This window comes from Salmo salar, chromosome ssa01, assembly GCF_905237065.1.
Source record: "Salmo salar chromosome ssa01, Ssal_v3.1, whole genome shotgun sequence".
Classification (NCBI taxonomy): domain Eukaryota; kingdom Metazoa; phylum Chordata; class Actinopteri; order Salmoniformes; family Salmonidae; genus Salmo; species Salmo salar.
In genome coordinates this window covers 147888368-147915744 of record NC_059442.1, presented here as the reverse complement: position 1 = coordinate 147915744, position 27377 = coordinate 147888368, and the positions used below count along the sequence as shown (strand labels likewise).

At 42.6% G+C, this 27377-nt stretch overlaps 1 protein-coding gene across 3 annotated transcripts in view; it reads right to left on the bottom strand.

Annotated features, from left to right (window-relative positions):
- The window catches only part of erbin (erbb2 interacting protein), a 150029-nt gene that overhangs the window by 62044 nt on the left and 60608 nt on the right, over positions 1–27377 (bottom strand). For all 3 annotated transcript variants that reach the window (XM_045691888.1, XM_045691890.1, XM_014137072.2), the window contains exons 3-4: positions 16135–16332; positions 10323–10440 (exon numbers count right to left, since the gene is read on the bottom strand). In XM_045691888.1, the coding sequence (XP_045547844.1) occupies positions 10323–10440; positions 16135–16323 (307 nt within the window). In that variant the 5' untranslated portion in view covers positions 16324–16332. The remainder of the gene's footprint in view (positions 1–10322; positions 10441–16134; positions 16333–27377) is intronic.

Below are 27377 nucleotides of genomic sequence, written 5' to 3'. Positions count from 1 at the left end.
TTTTCTGGAATTTTCCAAGCTGTTTAGAAGCACAGGCAACTTAGTGTATGTTAACTTCTGACACACTGGAATTGTGATACAGTGAACTGTAAGTGAAATAATCTGTCTGTAAACAATTGTTGGAAAAATGACTTGTGTCGTGCACAAAGTAGATGTCCTAACCGACTTGCCAAAACTATAGTTTGTTAACAAGAAATTTGTGGAGTGGTTGAAAAACGAGTTTTAATGACTCCAACGTAAGTGTATGTAAACTTACGACTTCAACTGTATGTTTATTTTTTATTTTTTTGCAAAAATGTCTAAAAACCTGTTTTCGATTTGTCATTATTCTTTATTGTGTGTAGATGAATGTGCATTAGAGCTCCTGGGCTGCACCTTTCCTCTGTAAACAACCTCAGAGCTGAGTGCTCTAAGAGGTGACCCATTAGCAGACAGAAGTTGAAAGAGTGTCTGGGAGTTCTCACCAAAACAGCCGCTCAACCACAGGGGGCGGGTTGTGAGCAAGTCTCAAGGTTAATTTCCACTTACTTTGTTTTGTGTTCACAACACTTAGCCCTGAGTACCGGGTGAAGAAGGGTAAGCTTTTATAAAAGTAAACAGACGCAGACTTAAGTCACTAAAAACTCCCCAGACCTTCAAACTCTTGGTTCGATTAGTCTGGTACGGACATTACTGATGTGGATGGACACGACAAACCAAGTGGAGATCACCAAACGATATGGTGTCGCCTCGACTAGAGTTCAGAGTCAGACGTATTCCTTTCTTTCTTTGCTACTTCTTTGGCTGTCGGTAGAACAGAAAATTGTGTTTGTGTGAGTGTGTGTGTGTGCATGCGACTCAGCTGTACTGAGCCTGGACTCTGATCCTTCCCAGGGAACAAGTTGTCTTGGTCTCCATCAGAGAGAATGTAATAATTGTAATAAAGGCAGTACGAGGCAACTTCTACAAGCACAGCAATCTGAGGGAACCGGACTTTTACACAATTCTTTAAAAATCGAATTCAACAGCGCTCAAATGAACAGGTGTCTGATTGTTTTGGAATTGTTTACTAGGCCTATATGACATTACATTTTACTCACACAGCAGTGGTAACATTGTAGTGGTTTTTCGGATATCTGATATTTATTTACATTAGCAAGTTGAAGTGAACAAAATGTAAAAAACAAAACTTCACTCAATAGTAAATGCCTGGCCATGCAACTCTGCTGTTTTAGAATCTAGCTTAGAGAACGTCTGTGAACCCTTATTTGGTGAGAATCCCATTTGATCAATGTAGTAGCCATCCACACACACATACATGTGCTTTCTCTCACACTGACAACTAGCAGAGAGCAGCTCTTCCATTAGACTGGGGGTGAGAGACCGCTCTGGGGAGCTTCATTCACAGTTAGCTAGGACCGGCTCAGTCTCAAATGACACCCTCCTTCTAGAGATCATCAACTAGATTCAACCACTGGCTGATTTATTCTTGAGCGGATGGCCAGGGGAGCAGAACATAATTACAAATCATTTGTAGACTGCAAATTAACCGCAAGATGCCCAAACAGATATAATATTTGACTAAAATATAGTAATTTCAAACCTTCCATACATTTGTATACAATTACATATCTCTCTATTGATTTTCTGGTGTTTTAGTTTTTTATGCCCAATATAAAAACTTGGGGGGGAATAAAAATCACTCGCGGGCCGCTATTTGGGGAACCCTTCACTACTCCCTACGTAGTGAACTAGTATTCAAATGTAGCACATTACATTTGGGACCGGGTTTGAAATGATCTCACTATTTGAATAATATCATGAATTTTTGGGATATCCGGATATTCGAAATACATGTATTTTTATTTCTCCGTACGTTTTTAAACTGAGCACTGCTGCACGTGTCACGTCCTGAACAGTAAAGGGGTCATTTGTAATTGTAGTATGGTCAGGGGGTGTTTGTTTTGTGTGTTTTTGTTTTTTTTTTGTTCTAGGGGATTTTGGTTCTAGTTTTCTATTTCTATGTTTCTTTTTCTATGTGTGGCCAAGAATGGCTTCCAATCAGAGGCAGGTGTCTTTCGTTGTCTCTGATTGGAAGCCATACTTTGGCAGCCTGTATTTCCTGTGTTTCTGTGGGTGGTTGCTTTCTGTATAGTCTGTGTACCTTGCAGAACTGTTGATTGTCGGTTTATTGTTTTCATTTAAGTGTTCACTTTATTAATAAATAAAGAAGATGAGCACTATACCCGCTGCGTTTTGGTCACCTTTCATCGACGCCTCTGACAGCATGAGGGAGGCTGGTTCCCAATTAGATTTTTTTTCGGGGGTGGATCAGCATTAATATTGCAAATAGATTGTGGCTTCTATCAATGTAATTGTCTGCATCATTTCCAATACCCCATATATATTCTTTATAAAAATATATTATTTTAAATAAATAATAAATAAATAAATAATTATTATTTTTCCTTAACCCAACCACCCCTCCCCTAACTGGAGTAAACTAATGCACAATAACAATTAGGCTTCTACTTCCAGCTTATACAGTGCATTCAGAAAGTATTCAGACCCCTTGACTTTTTCCACATTTTGTTACATTACAGCCTTATTCTAAAAGGGATTAAATAAAACATTTTCTTCATCAATCTACACACAATACCCCATAATAAAAAAACAAAAACAGGTTTTTAGATTTTGTTTTGCAAATGTATAATAAAGAAAAAACAGAAATACCTTATTTACATAAATATTCAGACCCTTTGCTATGAGACTCGAAATTGAGCTCAGGCACATCCTGTTTCCATTGATAATCCTTGAGATGTTTCTACAAATTGATTAAGTCCATCGGTGGTATATTCAATTGAAAAGACATGATTTGGAAAGGCACACACTTGTCCATATAAGGTCCAACATTTGACAGTGCATTACAGAGCAAAAACCAAGCCATGAGGTCAAAGGAATTGTCAGTAAAGCTTCGAGACAGGATTGTGTGGAGGCACAGATCTGGGGAAGGGTAGCAAAACATTTCTGCAGTATTGAAGGTCCCCACAGTGGCCTCCATCGTTCTTAAAAGGAAGAAGTTTGGAACTACCAAGACTCTTCCTAGAGCTGGCCACGCTGCCAAACTGATCAATCATGGGAGAAGGGTCTTGGACAGGGAGGTGACCAAGAACCTGATGGTCACTGACTGAGCTCCAGAGTTCCTCTGTGGAGATGGGACAACCTTCCAGAAGGACAACCATCTCTGCAGCACTCCACCGATGAGGCGTTTACGGTAGAATTTCCAGACGGAAGCCACTCCTCACTAAAAGGCACACAACAGCCCACTTGGAGTTTGTCAAAATGCACCTAAAGGAGATTCTCTGGTCTGATGAAACCAAGATTGAACTCTTTGGCCTGAATGCCAAGAGTCACATCTGGAGGAAACCTGGCACTATCCCTACGCTGAAGCATGGTCGTGGCAGCGTCATTCTGTGGGGATGAATATGAGGGGGTCTGAATACTTTCCGAATGCCACTGTACTACTATACTATATACATTTTACGGACACAGTATATTCTACATTAGCTATATTTTGTTTGTTTTTAGTCCCATCATTTTGCTACCCTCAACACCTCCTATCTATCTCTGAAGACCATCGTGTTTTGACTTCTATTTGCCATATTTTTTTAACTGTGCTGTGATTTTTCACAAAAGTTCTGAACCTATATACATTTTACAGACACAGTATATTTTACATTAGTTATCTTGTTTTTTGTTATTTTTTGAGCCACCCTTCAACTCCCCTTAACCCCTCCCAGCTACGATATCTCTGAACACCATCCAGTTTTGATTTAAATTTGCCATATATTGTTACATTTTGCTGTGATGTTTCACAAAAGTTCTGAACCTTTCTGTTCTCATAGTTTCTACAGATTGTAAATTAAATTAAAACATTTTTTTTTTGCTAAGAGTATTATATTATTGATCGATTGACTATGTCTTTTCAGATCACCCAGCAGTGCTATTTGCAGAGTTAACTGCAGGTAAATGTTGCAATTCTTCAGCCATTCCTGAACACAAGACCAAAATCAAGCTACATATGGACAGTACCAAAATAAATGATCTAGTGATTCTGTCTCTACGCAGCAAAATCTGCAGAGCTGGGATATCTGAAGAGGCTGGTGCACTATTGCTGCAGCTACGGATGGCTGAGAGCGATTTGTGTAGTGAGCAGACGGAGGGAGAAAGCGACGCCAAGACTGGCAAACTTGTAGAAGCCACAATGTTATTTATCATCCCATATAACAGTGCCTGTCTTGACTGGAGTAGACTAAAGAAGCTAGACAGCTGTAGTTAGCTAGGCTAATTTAGGCCACATGCTGTGCTTTCTCCACAAACCCATTCAGAAAACAACAGCCGCCTCCTCCTCATTTCGCTAACTTGCAGTGCATCTTGCAATGCTTTAGTGTGAACTCTCAGTGATACACATACAGTGCCTTGCGAGAGTATTCACCCTCCTTGGCATTTTTCCTATTTTGTTGCCTTACAACCTGGAATTAAAATTGATTTTTGGGGGGTTTGTATAATTTGATTTACACAATATGTATATCACTTTGAAGATGCAAAATATTTTTTGTTGTGAAACAAACAAGAAATAAGACAAAAAAAAAAGAAGACTTGAGTGTGCATAACTATTCACCTCCCCAAAGTCAATACTTTGTAGAGCCACCTTTTGCAGCAATTACAACTGCAAGTCTCTTGGGATATGTCTCCATAAGCTTGGCACATCTAGCCACTGTAATTTTTGCCCATTCTTCAAGGAAAAACTGCTCCAGCTCCTTTAAGTTGGATGGGTTCCTGCTGGTGTACAGCAATCTTTAAGTCATACCACAGTTTCTCAATTGAATTGAGGTCTGGGATTTAACTAGGCCATTCCAAGACATTTAAATGCTTCCCCTTAAACCACTCGAGTGTTGCTTTAGCAGTATGCTTAGTGTCATTGTCCTGCTGGAAGGCGAACCTCCGTCCCAGTCTCAAATCTCTGGAAGACAGAAAAAGGTTTCCCTCAAGAATTTCCCTGTATTTAGTGCCATCCATCATTCCTTCAATTCTGACCAGTTTCCCAGTCCCTGCCGATGAAAAACATCCCCACAGCATGATGCTGCCACCACCATGCTTCACTGTGTGGATGGTGTTCTCGGGGTGATGAGAGGTGTTGGGTTTGTGCCAGACATAGCGTTTTCCTTGATGGCCAAAAAGCTCCATTTTGGTCTCATCTGACCAGAGTTCCTTCTTCCATATGTTTGGGGAGTCTCCCACATGCCTTTTGGCGAACACCAAATGTGTTTGCTTATTATTTTCTTTATACAATGCCTTTTTGTTCTGGCCACTCTTCCGTAAAGCCGTAAAGAGTGTACGGCTCAAAGTGGTCCTATGGACAGATACTCCAATTTCCGCTGTGGAGCTTTGCAGCTCCTCCAGGGTTAACTTTGATCTCTTTGTTGCCTCTCTGATTAATGCCCTCCTTTCCTGGTACGTGAGTTTTGGTTTGCGGCCCTCTCTTGGCAGGTTTGTTGTGGTGCCATATTCTTTCAATTTTTTAATAATGGATTTAATGGTGCTCCGTGGAATGTTCAAAGTTTCGGAAATTATTTTATAACCCAACCCTGATCTGTACTTCTCCACAACTTTGTCCATGACCTGTTTGGAGAGCTCCTTGGTCTTCATGGTGCCGCTTGCTTGGTGGTGCCCCTTGCTTAGTGGTGTTGCAGACCCTGGGGCCTTTCAGAACAGGTGTATATATATATACTGAGATCATGTGACAGATCATGTGACACTTAAATAAAGTCCACCTGTGTGCAATCTAACTAATTGTGTGACTTCTGAAGGTAATTGGTTGCACCAGATCTTATTTAGGGGCTTCATAGCAAAGGGGGTGAATACATACGCACGCACCAGTTTTCTGTAGTTTAAAAAAAATATTTTTTGAAACAAGTTATTTTTTCATTTCACTTCACCAGTTTGGACTATTTTGTGTATGTCCATTACATGAACTCCAAATACAAATCTATTTAAATTACAGGTTGTAATGCAAAAAAAAAGAAAAATGCCAAGGGGGGTGAATACTTTTGCAAGGCACTGTACCTATTTGATGCTTTGATTGACCAACATAAACAACAAGCTACACACTGTAACGGGTGTCAAATGGAGTAGACCAAGGCGCAGCGTGTTTAGTGCTCATCTTGAAGTTTAATGAAGAAATAGAACACTTTACAAAAAGAAACAAAATGACAACCAAACAGTTCTGTCAGGAAAATCAACTAAACAGAAAGTAACCACCCACAAAACCCAAAGGAAAACAGGCTGCCTAAGTATGGCTCCCAATCAGAGACAACGATATACAGCTGTCCCTGATTGAGAACCACACCCAGCCAAAACAAAGAAATACAAAACATAGAAAAAAGGACATAGAATGCCCACCCTAGTCACACCCTGGCCTAACCAAAATAGAGAATAAAACCCTCTCTATGGCCAGGGCGTGACAGTACCCCCCCAAAGATGCGGACTCCGGCTGCAAAACCTGACTCTAAAGGGGAGGGTCCGGGTAGGCCTTCCTTATGGCGGCGACTCTGGTGCGGGACGTGGACCCCGCTCCCCCTTCGGCTTGGCCCACTTAGGTGGCGCCTCTGGAGTGGGGACCCTCGCCGCCGACCCCGGACTGGGGACCCTCACAGCGGGTCCCGGACTGGAGGGCCGACTCCGGCAGCTCCGGGCAGGCCGGCCGACTCCGGCAGCTCCGGGCAGGCCGGCCGACTCCGGCAGCTCCGGACAGGCGGGGCGACTCCGGCAGCTCCGGACAGGCGTCAGGCACAGGACTCACCAGGGTGGGGAGACATGCAGGAGGCCTGGCTCTGGGAGCAGGCATAGGGCTCACCAGGATGGGGAGACTTGCAGGAGGCCTGGCTCTGGGCGCAGGCACAGGACTCACCAGGCTGGGGAGACTTACAGGAGGCCTGGCTCTGGGCGCAGGCACCGGATAGACCGGGTCCTGGAGACGCACTGGAGGTCTGGAGCGCACGGCCTGCACAACCCGTCCTGGCTGAGTTGTCACTGTAGCCCGGCACGGGCGAAGCGCTGGCACAGGGCGAACTGGGCTGTGCTGGAGAGTGAGGGCTGCTGTGCGTAGAACAGGCGCAGGGTAGGCTGGACCTAGGAGACGCACTGGTGGCCAGATGTGCTGCGCCGGCGCACTTCTCCCTGGCTGGATGCCCACTCTAGCACGGCACTTGCGGGGGGCTGGTATCGACCGCACCGGACTGTGCGTCCGGATGGGTGAGACCGTGCGCACTTCCGCATAGCACGGTGCTCTCCACATCAACCGCTCCCCACGGTAAGCACGGGGAGTTGGCTCAGGTCTATTGCCTGACTCCGCCAATCTCCCCGTGTGCCCCACCCCCCCAAATAACCTCTCACTCAATGTCAGCAAAACAAAAGAGATGATCGTGGACTTCAGGAAACAGAAAAGGGAGCACCCCCCTATCCACATCGATAGGACAGCAGTGGAAAAGGTGGAAAGTTAAGTTCCTCCGTGTTCATATCACCGACAAACTGAAATGGTCCACACACACAGACAGTGTGGTGAAGAAGGCGCAACAGCGCCTCTTCAACCTCAGGAGGCTGAAAAAAATTGGCTTGTCACCAAAAACCCTCACTAACTTTTACAGGTGCACAATTGAGAGCATCCTGTTGGGCTGTATCACCACCTGGTACGGCAACTGCACTGCCCACAACCGGAAGGTTCTCCAGACAGTGGTGCGGTCTGCACAACGCATCACCAGGGGCAAACTACTTGCCCTCCAGGACACCTACAACACCTGATGTCACAGGAAGGCAAAAAAGATCATCAAGGACAATAACCACCCGAGCCACTACCTGTTCACCCCGCTTCCATCCAGAAGGAGCTGGGACAGAGAGATAGAAGCTGTTTTTCAATCTCAAGGCCATCAGATTGTTAAACAGCCACCACTAGCACAGAGAGGCGGCTGCCTACCTACAGACTTGATATCATTGGCCACTTTAATAAATGGAATACTAGTCACTTTAATGATGCCACTTTAAGAATGTTTACATATCTCGCATTACTCATCTCATATGTATGTACTGTATACTGTATCCTTCACTATCTATTGCATCTTAGCTGCTCTGTCACTGCTCATCCATATATTTTATACTTATATATTCTCATCCCATTCCTTTACTAGACTGTGTGTATTAGGTTTGTTGTGGAATTTGTTAGATATTAGGTTTTGCTGTAGAATTGCTAGAAATTAGCTGTTAGATACTGCTGCACTGTCGGATCTAGAAGCATAAGCATTTTGTACACTCACAATAACATCTGCTAACCATGTGTATGTGACCAATAAAATTTGATTTGATTCTATGTTTGCCCTGACAAGGCATTGTCAACTTAAAAAAAAAAATCTTTAAGTAATATGGCTCTTCAGTCAAACTCCACTTTGGAGAGCCCTAAAGTAAATGGTGAAGATGAGATAGTACTTATCCTCTAGGGGCAGTATTGAGAATTTTGAAAAAAATATGTGCCAATTTTTAACTGCCTCCTACACCAACTCAGAAGCTAGGATATGCATATTATTAACAGATTTGGATAGAAAACACTCTGAATTTTCTAAAACAGTTTGAATGGTGTCTGTAAGAATAACAAAACTCATATGGCAGGCAAAAACCTGTGAAAAATACAACCAGGAAATGAGAATTTTGTGGCTGTACTATTTTCGAGTCATTGCTAATAGATCACACAGTGACAAAGGATTCATTTTGCACTTCCTACGGCTTCCACTAGATGTCAACAATCTTTATAAAGTTGTTTGAAGCGTCTATGATGAACAGAGACCGAATTAGAATGCAGGGAAGTTGACGTCCCTGGGATGTCGTCACTTCATTATTGCGCGCACCTGCGTGTGCATGTGAGGCGAGACATTTTTCAAAAACGTTTTTCAAGACACAGGAGAGGTCGGGTTGAAATATTACTGATGTTTCACGTTAAAAATGGCCCTAAAGATTGATGCTAAACAACGTTTGACATGTTTGAACGAACGTAAATAGATTTTTTTTTTTTTACTTTTCGTCGTGACTTACATTTTGAGGAGCCTAACAACATGGAACAACTTGGAGTTATTTGGACATAAATTATGAACTTTGTCGAAAGAAACCACATTTGTTGTGGACCTGGGAATCCTGGAAGTGCCTTCTGATGAAGATAATCAAAGGTAAGGTTTTATTTACAATAGTATTATTGATATTAGATGGTGCTAAGCTGTATATCCTAGCCTACTGTTCTTAGCATGTTCTTAGCATAGCACCCCGTTTATTGCAAAGTGTGATTTCCCAGTAAAGTTATTTTGAAATCTGGCAATGCGGTAGCATTTACGAGATGTTAATCTATAATTCTTTGAATGACAATATTATAATTTCCCAATGTTTTCGAATAGTAATTTTGTAAATTGTAACGCTAATTCACAGGAAGCATTTGAGGGAAAAAAAATTCTGAATTTCACCGCTACTGTAAAATGCTGTTTTTGGATATAAATATGAACTTGATGGAACAAAAAATGCATGTATTGTATAATATAATGTCCTAGGAGTGTCATCTGATGAAGATTGTCAAAGGTTAGTGCATAATTTTAGCTGGTTATCTGCTTTTGGTGACGCCTGTCTTTGAATTGACAAAACATTACACACAGCTATTTTCAATGTACTCTCATAACATAACCTAACTTTACGCTTTCGCCGTAAAGCCTCTTTGAAATCGGACAATGTGGTTGGATTTAGGAGATGTTTATCTTTCAAATGCTGAAGAAAAGTTGATTGTTTGAGAAATTGAAATTATTAGATTCTTGCCGTTTTGAATTTCCCGCCATGGTCTCTTGACAATAAATCCCAATACCGGGATCAGGTCCTCAACAGGTTATGTTCAGAATAACTACTACCTTCTAAAGGGAAAAGGGGTAGACTGCAACTCTTAAAAGTGCACAACAAAACCATTCTGGTCATACTTTTGTATTGAGAGAGTGGTCATTCTGGTCATACTCTTGTATTGAGAGAGCGGTCATTCTGGTCATACTCTTGTATTGAGAGAGTGGTCATTCTGGTCATACTTTTGTATTGAGAGAGTGGTCATTCTGGTCATAATCTTGTATTGAGAGAGTGGTCATTCTGGTCATACTTTTGTATTGAGAGAGCGGTCATTCTGGTCATACTCTTGTATTGAGAGAGCGGTCATTCTGGTCATACTCTTGTATTGAGAGTGGTCATTGTAGTCATTCAGTGGTCATTTTGCTTACTGTTCTTGCTGACGTCCAGCTCCTTGAGATTGATGAGGTTGGCGATGGCTGCGGGCAGCACCGTGAGGTCGTTGTCTGGCATGCTCAGCCGGTGGAGCATCTGGCAGTTGAACAGTTGCTATGATGGGAGGGAGACAGAGAGAAATTGAGAGAGAAGGGGGAGAGAGAGAGAGAGAAAGGTGGGGAGAGCGAGAGAGAGAGAGAGAGAGAGAGAGAGAGAGAGAGAGAGAGAGAGAGAGAGAGAGAGAGAGAAAGAGAAAGAGAATAAGACAAGTAGATTTCACAGTATGACTCAGGCAGGAGTCCGGTTTGTAAAGAAAGCTACAGTTCATTCACAGCAAATGCTGACTCAGTCCCAAACACTCAGAGAATAATAGACTGACTAAGTGTGGGGGGAAAGGGGAAAGCACTGGGCTGCATTGTGGATTGGCTCTGTTCAATCGGCACGATACTCTCACCTTCCGTAAACACTAGTGACGCACCGATATGACCTTTTTGGCCGATACCGATATCCAATATTTTCCGTGACAAAAAAAAAAAAACGATACCGATAACCGATATTACATTTTTTTGTGGTCTTTTAAGCATTCTAGTACAGTTAAATAGCTAACACACACACATGGACGAAGCGGCTTAAGGCACTGCATTTCAGTGCAAGAGGCGTCACTACAGTCCCTGGTTCGAATCCAGGCTGTATCGCATCCGGCTGTGATTGGGAGTCCCGTAGGGCAGCGCACAATTGGCCCTGCGTCGTCCGGGCCGTCATTGTAAATAAGAATTTCTTCTTAACTGACTTGCCTAGTTAAATAAAAGGTTACACACACACCACACTGACCAAAAAGTTATTTTGTTGGCATTTACGTATGTGCCCATTACCAGTAAAACATAATGAAAACCTATTTCTTTCACTTACTTGCTGTGCTCTTTAGTTGTTCATTAGTTCAGTTGTTTCATTCTCAACCAGGATTTCTATGGAAAGCCGTCTGGGTCTTTGCGTGTCAAATAACACGACATAAGCCTTCCCTGTAGCTCAGTTGGTTGAGCATGGTGTTTGCAACGCATGGTGTTTGCAACGCCAGGGTTGTGGGTTCGATTCCCACGGGGGGCCAGTACGAAGAAAAAAAAATGTATGAAATGAAAATGAAATCTATGCATTCACTACTGTAAGTCACTCTGGATAAGAGCGTCTGCTAAATGACTAAAATGTAAAATAATCTGTTTCAGTAGCTATACACTGCGTGCACAACTATTAGGCAAATTGTATTCCTCGGAATTATTTTATTGTTGAACAAACACAATGCTCTCAGTCAATCCAAAATGTTATTGAACCTCAAACCTGAATGTTTAACAAAGGAAAAGTGAGTTTTGTCTTTCTCAGGGAAATATATAAGTGTGCACAATTATTAGGCAACTATTAGTGTGCAGAATTATTAGGCAACTAAATTACAAAAATAATTTCTCTCAACTCACTTGTTTATTCTCAATTTTTAGAGTAAGTGTAACAGATAAGTAACACAAAACGACAATTATATAACATTTTTGGCCTTTCAAAAATATTCAGTGACCAATATAGCCCCCCTTATTTTCAATAACTGCCATGAGCCTTCCATCCATGGAGTCTGTCAGTTTCTTGATCTGTTCACGATCAATTTTCGCTGAAGCAGCAACCACAGCCTCCCAAATGCTGTTCAAAAAGGTGTATTGTCTTCCATCACTGTAAATCTCACGTTTGAGAAGGGCCCACAAGTTCTCAATAGGATTTAAGTCAGGTGAGGAAGGGGGCCAAGGTCATTATTCAGGCATCTTGGAGGCCCTTGCTGGCTAGCCAAGCAGGGGAGTACTTGGATGCATGTGATAGAGCATTGTCCTGCATAAAGATCATGGCCTTTCTAGAATGCTGAGGACTTCTTCCTGTACCACTGTTTGACGAAAAAATCTTCCAGAAACTGGCAGTAGGTTTGGGAGTTGAGTTTCAGTCCATCCTCAACCCGAAAAGGTCCAACTACCTCATCCTCAATGATAGCAGCCCATACCAGTACCCCTCCTTCACCTTGCTGGCACCTTACTCAAAGTGTTGCCCTGTGTCCATTACTGACACAGCCACGGGCCCATCCATTTGGTCCATCAAGAGTCACTTTCATTTCATCTGTCCATAAAACCTTTGAAAAATCTGTCTTCAGGTATTTCTTTGCCCAATCTTGACGCTTCAACTTGTGAATCTTATTCAGTGGTGGTCTTGTTTCAGTCTTCTTGACCTTGGCCATGTCTCTGAGCACTTGACACCTTGTACTTCTGAAAACTCCAGGTAGGTTGCAGTTCTGGAATACGGTGGCACTGGAGGATAATGGGTTCCTGGTAGTTTGACGTTTAATTATTCTCAAGTCTTTTGCAGTTAACCTGTTGGGTCTAGGGGGCAGCATTTGCACGTCTGGATAAAAAAAATGTACCCGATTTAATCTGGTTACTAATCCTACCCAGTAACTAGAATATGCATATACTTATTATATATGGATAGAAAACACTCTAAAGTTTCCAAAACTGTTTGAATGGTGTCTGTGAGTATAACAGAACTCATTTGGCAGGCAAAACCCTGAGACATTTTCTGACAGGAAGTGGATACCTGATGTGTTGTATTGACTTTAAACCTATCCCATTGAAAAACACAGGGGTTTAGGAATATTTTGGCACTTCCTATTGCTTCCACTAGATGTCACCAGCCTTTACAAAGTGTTTTGAGTCTTCTGGAGGGAGATCTGACCGAACAAGAGCCAAGGAACGATGATGGCCCATTAGACACCTTGCGCGAGTTGATGTTGGGTACCCTCGTTCCAATACGTTATAAAAGAGTATGCATTCGTCCACCTTGAATATTATTCATGTTCTGGTTAAAAAGGCCCTAATGATTTATGCTATACAACGTTTGACATGTTTGAACGAACGGAAATATATTTTTTTCCCCTCGTTCATGACGAGAAGTCCGGCTGGCTTACATCATGTGCTAACGAGACGGAGATTTTTGGACATAAATGATGAGCTTTTTTGAACAAAACTACATTCGTTATGGACCTGTGATACCTGGAAGTGACATCTGATGAAGAGAATCAAAGGTAATGGATTATTTACATAGTATTTTCGATTTTAGATCTCCCCAACATGACGTCTAGTCTGTATCGCGCGCGTATTTTTCTGGGCGCAGTGCTCAGATTATTGCAAAGTGTGATTTCCCAGTAAGGTTATTTTTAAATCTGGCAAGTTGATTGCGTTCAAGAGATGTAAATCTATAATTCTTTAAATGACAATATAATATTTTACCAATGTTTTCTAATTTTAATTATTTAATTTGTTACGCTGACTTGACTGCCGGTTATTGGAGGGAAACGATTTCCTCAACATCAATGCCATAGTAAAACGCTGTTTTTGGATATAAATATGAACTTGATAGAACTAAAAATGCATGCATTGTCTAACATAATGTCCTAGGAGTGTCATCTGATGGAGATTGTAAAAGGTTAGTGCATCATTTTAGCTGGTTTTATGGTTTTGGTGACCCTGTCTTTGACTTGACAAAACATTACACACAACTCTTGTAAATGTACTGTCCTAACATACTCTAAATTTATGCTTTCGCCGTAAAACCTTTTTGAAATCGTAAAACGTGGTTAGATTAAGGAGATGTTTATCTTTCAAATGGTGTAAAATAGTTGTATTTTTGAAAAATTTGAATTTTGACATTTATTTGGATTCAAATTTGCCGCTCTTGAAATGCACCTGCTGTTGATGGAGTGCACTACGGGTGGCACGCTAGCGTCCCACCTAGCCCCAAGAGGTTAAATTGCGCCTTTTCTTCCCCATGCGTTTTTTGCGCCCCAGTTGACTATTCGCAACAAAACGTTTGAATGTTCGGTGGTCACACCTCAATAGTTTAGCTATTTAAAGAGTGTTGCATCCGTCTGAAAGGCATTTTACATTTTTGGTTTTTCAGTGTCAGTTAAATTTATTTTTTGGCCCATTTTACCTGAGGTAATGAGGCTGCCAAATAATTATGCACACCTTGATATAAGGTGTTATTCACTTTCGCCACACCCTACCTCATTACACAAATACATATTCCTGAAAATGATTAAATCCAATAAGCATTCAAGTTTATATGGTTTGGAGTTGGAAAATGTGAATAGAAACAATGATAACATCAGAATACTCACTTGCCTAATAATTGTGCACGCAGTGTAGTTAGCTTGCTAACTATATAGCTAGGTGTCATCTAAAATAACCCTAATTTATAAGACAGTTCTTATTTGATTAATGGTGGTCGGACCCATCTATGTGAAGCTAGCCACAATAAGGATTAGCCACAATAGTGTACTTTGCGGTTAGCCTTCAAAATAAAAGTATTGCATAATTCTACTATTTGCATTAATTTGCATCACTGTCAATGACATACTTTTATTTTAAAGGCAAACCGCAAATTCCACTATTGTGCCTAATCCTTATTGTGGCTAGCTTCACAACACATAACCCGGTCCGGTCGAGCCTCACTAGCCAAATGAAGGTAGCTGGCTACTTATAACGTTAGCTTTGGGCAACAGGGTTAATTAGCTGTCTAGCTATTTATTTTCATGAACTGAAGTTCATTTTCAATAGGCGAATAACAAGTGGCAACCTAGCTAATACTTACTCACAAGAATTCCTAAATCATCAAACAAGAATAATGAAAATGACTGCAGTTTCTACTGGTCATTGTTTTCAGGCTGGTTGTATTGGTGCTAGCTAGGTACCAAGCTAACGCTAGCTACCCCAGAAGTTGCGGTCAAACAAATAATGCTTTACAACCAACACGGTACTGTAAACACATCATTCGTGGCCAGTGTTTGCTTGTTTGCAGACTTTTTGTACAGCTTTGACAGTACTACTGTATCTTTTTTGACATGCAAAGACCCAAACGGCGTTCCATAGTATGTATGTCGTGAAGCTATTAGCATCGACACTATTACTGTGTAACTTTGGTAGGGCAACATCTGAAAAATAGCGCACTTGGTAGTATGTATCGGTGCTCAACCAGTCGGTGAAAGCCAACATCACCCACGACAGAGAACGGTTGATTGTCAAGGGCAATGAATTCCATTATCTTGGCTTTAATGGATTTTGCCTTTGAGTTGTCTCGCTGAAATTTTCTAATTCTTTCAAATGACTGCTCGACTTGTTGACTGCTCGATCCACACAGCAGACATTGTGGGCTAGGTTAGGAATTCTGTGTTGCACGTGTAGCGTAACATTTTACGTGGCATTATTACGTCATGTACCTACGTTATATAGGTATGCACAGTACCTTTGACATCGGTTTTTAACATCGGCGTTAAACTAGACATCGGCCGATACCGATGTTGGCATTTTTTAGCTAATATCGGCCGATTCCAATATGTTCACCGATATACCGTGCATCCCTAGTAAACACTACAATCATCCCTTGGTAATGCACTCAATGTTGTTGTTGTGAGCAGCAGGAGGATAAGGCCCAAATGAAATCAGAAGCTGCAACTTGATCAGTCCATAAGGATAAGGCTATAGGTCTTGATTTCATTATGTCACTCTACTGAGATACAATGTTTGCCAGGGAGAGCAGTTACTGCAATTTTGACAGGTTTATGTTTATAAACCATTATATAGCTACATAACAAGACCACCTTTCCTTATAACACAGTCATAAACAATGTCAGGGATTTGTGTGGGTAATTCATTATGAACCTATTATGAACATGTAGGTCTGTGTGTCCATCTGTGTGTGTGTGTGTGTGCGCATGTCTCTGCTTCTTACTTTGGGCAGCTCCTCAATCTGGTTGGCGTCCAGATAGAGCTCCTCCAGGGTCTTCTCGAAGCTGAAGATCTCCTTAGGCACTGTCTCCAGGCTGCAGTGGGAGTAGTCCAGTGACGTCACCGTCTCCTCTTCCCCCCGCAGGCAGCGGCATGGCACCAGCCGCACAAACAGGTTCCGCTTGCTCGACATCCTCAGGCACTGCAGAGCGAGAGGGAGAGGAGAGGAGAGTCAGTGTCAAGACAGGCCAGTAAACTACTGCTGCTTCTTGGGGCTAAAGCTACTACAGGTATCCTCCTAAGCCGAGAGATAAGTGTCAGAGTTAAGTAATCAAACAGGAAGGGGAGTCAGACTCTGGGTGTTTTCTAAAAGGGAGGGAGATGTGGTCAGCAGCACAACATCAGGTTGGTTTGGGGGTAACAGTTTGTTGTATGGTTCTGCTCACTTCAATAACAGTCCAAGAGGTTTTACCACCAGTTACAATGAGGATCTAAGGCAGTATACGTTATGATAGCTTGTTTACCACAGCCCTCTTGAATTACTGGCATAAATTACATTGTGAGCAGTTACATAATCGTTTGTTCTCAGGGTCCATATTGACATGTAAGCAGGATCTGCAATGCATGCTCATTTAGGCTACAACTGTGTTGCATTGACAGTGCCAGAACAAAGGGCCAGCTATCATCAACACAATGCCCTCAGAGCATTGATTAGTGTGGAAACTCATTACAGAGAAATGGGCCTCTTTAAAATCTCTTTAGATTTTACATGTGGATCCAAAGCATCACTGGATAATGAAAGCAAGCTCTACAACAGTATCACATTACTTCCAATACAGCTACAGAACCACAGCACAGTAGGGCAGTGGCACTCATCGGCCCAGAGACAAGGGTCCTATCTGGAAAAACAAAGCATACCTCATGGACTTGCCTCCCCGACTCCCCATTATTTTAACTGAGGTATAAACGGTGACAATTAGCTGGCACTTCCGATGTTGCTCATCAGTGCAGTGACAATGTATCTCCATTCAGTGGATGAGGACATTAAGATACGCCTATCTAAGACAAAACATATGAAAAGGTCAGAGGCCTAGTACTGATCCCTGTAGCATCTCATTAAGGTGTAAAAGCTGTCTGACAAGGCATTGATAAACAACAAACATGTGTTCAGTGTTTCTCAAGCTTTTATAATAGCAGGGAGTGGAGCGCTAGTGTCCTTCCTCCATGAAAGACTGCTTCGGCCTATTGCCCTATCAAAACACTTGGGAACGCACTAAATTGGTGTCAGCTAACCATCTGAGAGACCGCTCAGCATCTTCTCAGGGACCAGTGCTGGTCCGAGGACCTGAGGTTGAGAAACATCTAGAAGGTGAAAGTCGACAGAGCATCTGCTCTTTGAGGCCAGAATACTAAATCTAAATCTCAGCTATTCCTTCCTCCACTAATGGCTGTATTACTGCAATCTCTACTATTGTGAGAGCCTCTTGTTATAAACAGGAGAGAGCAGTTCCCCTTGGAACGCATCCAATGAAACACCACTTTCAAGCAGGCATAGCAAGCAGCCCATTCAGCAGCTCAATAGTGCAGATGGCTGTAGGCCTAATTGTGTTGTAGCAAAGGATGAACACCAACAGCATTGTGATGCGAGTCATCCTCCAGAGAATCCAGTTCCTTGACTATCGTCTTTTGTCATGGAACAACAAAGTCAGCCCAGGTATGAAAGGGCTGAAATTGTGTATTGTACTAGAGATACTCGATTGCTCGTCCTTGAGGGACAGAAAACCAGAGGAAATTAATGTGAGGATTGGAAAGAAAGAATGGCTTTTGTTTTCTTTTCAAGGCACGCTCTTCACTTGCTTATTTTAAAGGGTCCACATGATTCACAGTGGATATTATGGGTCTGATAAGTCTGGACAGAGTTGGCTATGGCTGGGGGCTTTATGGCAGTACAGTATTGCACTATGGAATGTGCTCTGGTTAATGGAGGCCTTGTTCACTGGAGTGTTTAGAGAATATGACTTTCTCCTCCTCCCCCTCATCTTCAGCTGTGAACCGCATCGTAGCGCAGACTGTCTGATTCCCAGAGTCTGCGTGTGTGTGTGGTGATGTAGGGCTAGTGCATGGCCATCTCTAAGCTGTAGAGACATAGGTCTGTCAGCTCCCCGCCATGATCTCCTGGGTTAGAAACTGTATAAGGCTTCCACTGCCACCGCTCCTCACTGGATTATCTACAATCACACTAATGGCCACATAATTCAGGGAGAAAAGTGAGCAGAAAAGAGAGAAATAAATAACATGAAAAGTGAGAGAGAAATAAAACAGGAGAGAAGGGTGGAGAATCGTAGCCAGTGAGTGACTGACTGACTGAGTGCAAGTACGATGCTAGTATGCAAGTTTCAGATAGAAAATAATAGAGTAGCCTATAATAAGATGGAACGAGAAGGCCTAAGTGAGTGAAAGTAGGCCTGTCTCAGTCGGTACTGCCAAGAAACTCATCACCATACTTCCTTCTACCGGCTCTCGATTCTCACTCTCGCTTCTCTCCCTCTCTCTGACCTACTGTTACTGAAAACTATCCATATCATCATTTACCAAGGGGTTTTTCCAGATAAGCTGGCCTGTCAGGACCCAATAATTGGCAGACTGAGGATTATTTACTATTAACCTGTCAGCCATTAACAGCTGTAGTGTGCACACACACGCACACTCACCTGAGTAATCAGGTATATAAGAGGGGAGGTGTGTGTGTGTGTTAGTGATGGGAATTTTGGCCCATTCATCCTGCTTCAATATATCCACATAATTTCCTTTCTCATGATGCCATCTATTTTCTGAAGTGCTTCAGTCCCTCCTGCAGCAATGCACCCCCACAACATGATGCTGCCACCCCCGTGCTTGACGGTTGGGATGGTGTTCTTCGGCTTGCAAGCTTCCCCCTTTTTCCTCCAAACATAATGATGGTCATTATGGCCAAACAGTTCTATTTTTGTTTCATCAGACCAGAGGACATTTCGCCAAAAAGTACGATCTCTGTCTCCATGTGCAGTTGCAAACCATTGGCTTTTTTATGGCGGTTTTGGAGCAGTGGCTTCTTCCTTGCTGGGCGGCCTTTCAGGTTATGTCGATATAGGGCTCGTTTTACTGTGGATATAGATAAATTTGTACCTGTTTCCTCCAGCATCTTCACAAGGTCCTTTGCTGTTGTTCTGGGATTGATTTGCACTTTTCGCACCAAGGTATGTTCATCTCTAGGAGACAGAACACGTCTCCTTCCTGAGCGGTATGGCGGCTGCGTGGTCCCATGGTGTTTATACTTGCGTACAGTTGTTTGCACAAATGAACGTGGTACCTTCAGGCGTTTGGAAATTGCTCCCAAGGATGAGCCAGACTTGTGGAGGTCTACAATTTGTTTTCTGAGGTCTTGGCTGATTTGTTTTGATTTTCCAATGATGTCAAGCAAAGAGGCACTGAGTTTGAAGGTAGGCCTTGAAATACATCCACAGGTACACCTCCAATTGACTCAAATGATGTCAATTTGCCTATCAGAAGCTTCTAAAGCCATGACATCATTTTCTGGAATTTTCCAAGCAGCTTAAAGGCACAGTCAACTTAGTATTTGTAAACTTCTGACCCACTGGAATTGTGATACAGTGAATTATAATTGAAATAATCTGTCTGTAAACAGTTGTTGGAAAAATGACTTGTGTCATGCACAAAGTCGATGTCCCAACCGACTTGCCAAAACTATAGTTTGTTAACAAGAAATTTGTGGAGTGGTTGAAAAACGAGTTTTAATGACTCCAACCTAAGTGTATGTAAACTTCCGACTTCAACTGTATGTATTTTATTTATTTTTTAGCATTTTTTTGAAACAAGTAATTTTTTTCATTTCACTTCACCAATTTGGACTATTTTGTGTTTGTCCATTACATGAAATCCAAATAAAAATGTATTTCAATTACAGGTTGTAATGCAACAAAATAGGAAAAACACCAAGGGGGATGAATACTTTTGGAAGGCACTGTATTGTATTGACAATATCGCAATATTATTTTTGCGCTAGGTTGGCTGTACCTGCACCAAAACTCCAGTATTTTCCCTTCATAGCTTGTTCTCCACCTTCTTTTTAAATAGGGAGCCAATTGGTTTTCAGCACTTATTTTCATGACTGATCAAAACCCATTTTCTTATGGGGCTCTTGTCCCTCTGCAGCAGGCATATGGTAGAGCAATATGTTTAGAACATCGAATCACAATAAAATCATAGTTTCGAATCGCAATACATATAGAATCGTGAGAATGGCAATACATATCGTATCAGCACCTAAGTATCATGATAATATTGTATCTTGAGGTCCCTGGCAATTCCCAGAGATGTCGAGAGATGAGTTTGGATTGGTCACCACATAGCACGCTTCTGTGTATTTGAGCTGGTCAGTATATCTAGGTAATCCTGTCTAACGCGGCTTTTTTTATGTGTCACGTAGTAAAATTGCGCAAGTATTGCTCTCCACTTTCTGGAGGACTGAGATCTGAAATCAGTGGAATTCGAGTACGATAGCTAAGGAGATGGAGAAAACATCTGTCTTCGGATTACATCTTCAAACTAAGGTCAACCATGGCATCCGACAGGAGACGCGTCCATCCATGATGTAAATGGGTAAGATAGTCTATCTAGCTACATTTTCAGATATTACACATTTCTAATTTTGACAGAAAGTGGTTTCACTTCAAGTTAAAGTGTACTGTTAGGTAGCTAACGTTAACTGTCTGGCTCACTAGCTAATTTTACGTTTATGAACGTATTATTCATATCTCGGGCCATTTGCTTGGCTAGTTATAGCCTAATGTTAGCTAGCTAACGCTGGACCTGGTTAGTTAGCTACCTGCAGATTCATGCAGGGTGGTAATGTCATGAGTTGGAATTATGGTTCGTTGTTTAGCTAGCTAGCTAAATTCAGTCTGGTCATCTACTCCAATTTCAGAGCACTCTCGTCTGAGTGTGCCAGAGTGCAGAATAACGGATGAATTTACGAACGCTCAACACCCGTTGAATATGGCCGGTGTCAGTAAACGTCAGCAAAAAAGCATGCATTGAATCAAGCTTCAACGGAAGGTATGCACAAAAATATGATGCATGCGAGTAAAAAATTACGCAACATTTCTTGAAATCAATGGCGGCCATTATTTGAGTTGAAGCGAGAGAAGATGCACTCCAACTTCGGAATAAAATGTTGCCTATTCACGTCTCAAATGCTGCCCGACTACAATATTTTATCTTGATACTGTATGTTAATAAATACATGCAGTGTTCCTTTTGGCATGTTTACCAGCCTACAATACCCACTGTAGTGTGCCTAGATCGCAAGCCCATAGTAAGTAAATAGGGCTAACTGGCTAGCTACTACTGTTAGCTAGCCAGATAGCCACAAAGAATTGACATCTACCTTGCATAACATTGTTTTAGGTCATTTTGCCTGTTTACCTAGCTGGCTAGCTAGATTATTATCTTGGATAGATATACCATTCCTCTAGTGGAATGAGTCCATAGGCCAGCAGGAGACTAGACCCTTACTTGTGTAGGCCAAAGCGATCCGGTGGGAAAGGCGTTGTTTAGTGAGCGCATTACATGTGTGAGGTTTCACCCAGGAAACAAACAACTGATCACATTTTCTAAATCTCGTAGTCTAACCGTTGATGTCTGGAGAGGAAAACGGTGGGGGATAAAAAGCTACCAGATCAAGGGGAAGACAGTTAATAATCTTAGGGATAAAGGCGGGGTTAGGCCGCAATGATACCCTATTGTTTCCGGGTGCAAATTGTACACATGACGAGTGCACTGAGAGTGCGTGACTGTCACTTACACGCTTGGCGGAGGCCAATACTAGTATTAGCACGGTCTTATATGAAAGCATCTTCAGTTCCACCTGATCCAGAGGCTCAAAAGGCTATTGGCACAGAGCATCCCATAACGGGGCAAGCTGTTTAGACACCAGACGCAAACGACGTGCACCCTTCATAAAACGGGCAACAAGGGGTGTTGCCCCACTGTCGTGCTCCCAAAGCACTCTGAATAGTCTAAATTACATTTTGGGGAAGCCCGGTAGTGTTGAAGTTGAACCATACAAAAGCCAGGCCCAGAGTGCCAACCATTCCGGGTGAGGATGGAAAAATCTCCCCTCGTGCCTGGCACAGTAGGTCCCGACACAGTGGCAGGGCCACGGATTACCGCATAGTAATTGAGTGATCTCCGCTAGCCAGTGTTTCTCTGGCCAATGTGGCGCTATTAGTATGAGAGATAGACCCTTCTCCCGCACCCACGTCCACTGCCTTCGGTGCATCCCGATTCCTCAGGGAAAAGAACAGTGGACACTGAGTATTCTCCATTGATGCATTAAGATCCACTGCTGGCATGCCAAAGTGCATCCAAACTTGATTGGCTACCTCTGGTTGGAGTTTCCACTCTCCGTATATAGAGGGTTCCCCCCTGGAAAGTAAATCTGCCCCCAGATTCAGTACTCCCGGTACATGAGTAGCTCTCAGTGACTGGAGATGCACACTGCTCCACATAATCAGTCTATGTGCCAGTGTGTGTGTGTAAGTGAGGGGATTGCAGTCCCCCTTGTCTGTTCATGTAAGCCACAACAGTGGTATTGTCTGTTCTGACTAGAGCATGACGAAAATCCAGAAATTGGAGGAACGGCTTTAATGCTAGGGACACTGGAAGGAGTTCCAGGTAGTTTGTGAGTAGAACGGAGATGGGTGTCCCCCACACCCCGTTGACTGTTCTGCCCTCGTGAGTCGCATGCCAACCCAAGAGAGATGTGTCCATCATGACGATTCTTCTGGACAAAACAGTGCCCATCTGGGCACCATGTGACAGAAACGTCCGGTGTCTCCAGGAGTGCAGTGCTACCATGTAGTATATGGAGATCTGTACACGGTGATGTTTGTGACGTATTGGGCTCAGACCTAGAGAAGCAACACAGCGTTGAAACCCCATCATATTCAAACGTCCTAATGGAATGACTACTAAAGCCGATGCCAACAAACCTAGCAGCCTCAGGCATGTTTTGAAAGAGACCAGGTTCCCTCTGCGAAACAATGCCAGGAAATCTTGGAATGTTCTTATACAGCTGAAGTCGGAAGTTTACATACACTTAGTTTGGAGTCATTAAAACTCGTTTTTCAACCACTTCACAAATTTCTTGTTAATAAACTATAGTTTGGCAAGTCGGTTAGGACGTAATTTTTCCAACAATTGTTTACAAACAGATTATTTCACTTATAATTCACTGTATCCTAATTCCAGTGGGTCAGAAGTTTACATTCACTAACTTGACTGTGCCTTTAAACAGCTTGGAAAATTGCAGAAAAATATGTCATGGTTTTAGAAGCTTCTGATAGGCTAATTGACATCATTTGAGGTGTACCTGTAGATGTATTTCAAGACCTACCTTCAAACTCAGTGCCTCTTCGCTTGACATCATGGGAAAAATCTAAACAAATCAGCCAAGACCCCAGAAAAACAATTGTAGACCTCCACAAGTTTGGTTCATCCTTGGGAGCAATTTCCAAACGCCTGAAAGTACCACGTTCATCTGTACAAACAATAGTACGCAAGTATAAACACCATGGGACCACGCAGCCGTCATACCGCTCAGGAACCTGACTCAGTTTCACCAGCTCTGTCAGTAGGAATTAGCCAAAATTCACTCAACTTATTGCTTGTGGAAGGCTACCCAAAACGTTTGACCCAAGTTTAAATTGTTTAAGGCAATGCTACCAAATACTAATTGAGTGTATGGGAATGTGATAAAAGCTGAAATAAATCATTCTCTCTACTATTATTCTGACATTTCACATTCTTAAAATTAAGTTGTGATCCTAACTGACCTAAGACAGAGAATTTTTACGAGGATTAAATGTCAGGAATTGTGAAAAACAGGGGGCCGAACTCCTTGCCATCCAGGACCTCTATACCAGGCGGTGTCAGAGGAAGGCCCTAAAAATTGTCAAAGACTGCAGCCACCAAATTCATAGACTCTCTCTGCTACCGCACGGCAAGCGATACCGATGCACCAAGTCTGGAACCAGCAGGACCCTGTACTGCTTCTACCCCCAAGTCTTAAAACTGCTAAATAGTTCAATCGTTAACGAAATAGCTACCTGGACTATCTGCATTGACCCTTTTACTCATCCCATATGCTGCTGCTACTGTTTATTATCTGTCACTTTATTCCTAGTTATATGTACATATCTACCTCAATTACCTCGTACCCCTGCACATTGACTCAGTAGCAAAGTTAACGCAACTCACTGTATATTTATTATTACATGTTTTACTTTTCTATTTCTCTATATTATTTCTCTCTACATTGTTGGCAAGGGCCCTTAATGTAAAATTTTCACTGTTAGTCCACATCTGCTGTTTACGAAGCATGTGACAAATGCAATTTGATTTGATCTAGTGCTCCGTCTGTCCCCTCTCCCCAGACCCTTACAACCTAACCCTAGGGGGAGCTAGAGACTGGGTGTCCCTGGCTGTTCCCCAAATGGTACCCTATTCCTTTTATAGTGCACTACTTTTGACCAGGAAATAGGGTGCTATTTGAGAGTCATCTCGGATCTGTTCAAAAGAGAGAAGGAAGGTAGTCGGTAAGTAGTATGTGTACGTGTGTGTGTGTGTGTGTGTGTGTGTGTGTGTGTGTGTGTGTGTGTGTGTGTGTGTGTGTGTGTGTGTGTGTGTGTGTGTGTGTGTGAGAGAGAGAAATGTGAGGTCTTATGTGACAGTATAGTGTTATTTATAGCAGGCAGTAGTACTCATCTGATTAATATGCTGGAATGTGATTAGCCTATAAATCTTACAGTCTTATGAAAGGAGCTTTTTTATCCTGATACTGTATGCTTCTGCAGTAATGCTGCCTGCCTGCTGGGTCAATGTCGAAACTCTGCACCCAGAGAATTAGGCCCAAAGAAAAGGGAGAGAAAAAGAAACAAGGGGAGGAAAAAAAGGAAGGAGAAAAAGCTAGAAAACATCCCGTGGAAGGAGGGCGGCTGCTGGATAATAATGGAGTCATCTCCATCTGGCACAGAAGAAGAGAGGAGAGAAAAGGCTACTTCTTCCGTGTGAAGGAACAGCAGTGTGCCTGCCATTGGCTAAAAGTCCTGGCTGCCCTGTGGTTTCATGGTTTGACTGCAGACAATGCAGTCTACTTGACACTTGTTCATAGACACTATAGTACATTTTCATTGAAACGTCTGTCATGCCAAACAATTCTTTAGAAGATGGCTAAAGTAGAAACAGACTAGCAGCCATTTTAAAGCAAAGCTGAATGAAATCAAAATGAGGCTAATGTTAGGTGACATTAGATCTGGTCTACTTGTTCAGGTTGTGATCTCGTCATCTAGACAAAGGGTTTTTGATTAACTTGAGGAAGGCATGTGTCAAGACGGTCACGCGATGTGATGGGGTGAGAAGGTTGAGGTGGCTCTTGTGTGAAGAGCTCTGGAAAACAAGTGTGTGTTTTCAGGTGTGTTACCTCTATGCTACTAATGATGGAGGTGTGTGTTTTTCACTGTACCCTGATGTGCGTTACCTTTGCACCGGAATTCACCACCAGTGGGCACAGCGGGAGAGGTGCAGTCAGCTCCTAAATAATTCAAGGGAGGATACTCGGTTGGAGGCCCACACGCATGGATATAACCTAGGCTAGTTTGAGCTTTGGGGGTACAAGCCCGGATTGAAAGGCTTCAGGTTAATGTTGCATTATGGTGGCTGAGGCGAGTTCCCTCCATTGCAACGTACAGCTCTTTGAACATTGGAATCAAATCCGTATTGGTGGGCATCCGCAGCCTAAAAAAAAAGACTGACAGGCTGGCTGTTAGTCAACAAGTCGGATTCATGCAGTGTTTACATTGAATCATTTTGTTGGACAGTGTATACCATGTGTATCCTGTACATATGACTAATAACACTTGGTAGGGCTACTACCACAAACACACACAGTACATATGCACCTCCAGCTCTTCCTCAGCTTACCACTCTGCCCAAGAACACAACCGCACAAGTCTCCACCGAGGCACTTGAAGATGTGGGAATCCACTAGAAAGGTTCCAGAGTAGAGAAATTGGAAATGAATTTAAATGGAAAGATGACACTGTTGTAAGTATTTGTGGCAGGGGCATGGGCCTAGCGGAACAGGCTCTTCCAGTTTCCAGCCCCTTCGGGTTTTGGTTCTCACCAGTGTCCTCGATTCTCTGCGGTCTTACGTGACCGGGGGAAAACAAAACCATGATTGTTTTCCTTTGAATTGCTGGTAAAATGAGGCTAAGTAATCTGATCTGGTTGACAAACACAAAGTGCATTCGCTTTACAACATCTTCCTCTACCTCTACCGTCCACATACACTAACCTGCCCACACCAGGCTGGATAGGAGACTAGAATATCTCTATCTCCCTCTCACACACTCGGACGCTTGACACACACGCATGCTGTAAAGATCCCTTTACGATTGGGTTTTCCATTTAAAGGATTTCCCTAACACCATATTATGTTTCTGTCAATGGCGCAACATTTTCATACATCTCTTTCGTTCGTTCGCTCCCACCCAGTCTCTCATGCATGTTTCTCTTTGTCTAAACAGAACATCTATTTCAGGTCTGTTTTGTGTTTTCATTTTTTGCCATGGAACATTTTTGGGGATACTGGTATCGTCCGGCCATCCTATATGGCCCAACTAACAGCCACCCTCATAACACTATTTAGCCTAGCTTACAAGATAAGATTTCCAATACTGCCTAAATTGACTTGGGTACGCCTTCATTTCAATTTCCTTTGAGATGCTTTTCATAATTACTCTGAATAATAATTCCCACTAGGTTATTGCCCCCAGGCAGAGGAATGCAGCCTTATAGAGTTCACCTCATTGGCCCAGGTTCTCACAACGTACGGGGTCTCTGGGATGTCACAGCAGCCCACAGACCGATGATGATACACAGGCACAGGATCGGTCAATCAAACGTGAAGACTGCATGAATCAGGCTGGTTGACTAAGAGCCTGACAATCTTTTTTTGTAGGCTGTGAATGCCCACTGTGTGTGGGTCCTTTCTGAGTTACTACTAGCAGTAACATAGCGATGGGCAGTACGGACAAAAGTCCATATCACGATAAATTAACTGAATTATCACTATAACGATAAATTGAATGATACGTTTATAACATTAAAGGGGGGGTTAGCCCTTGT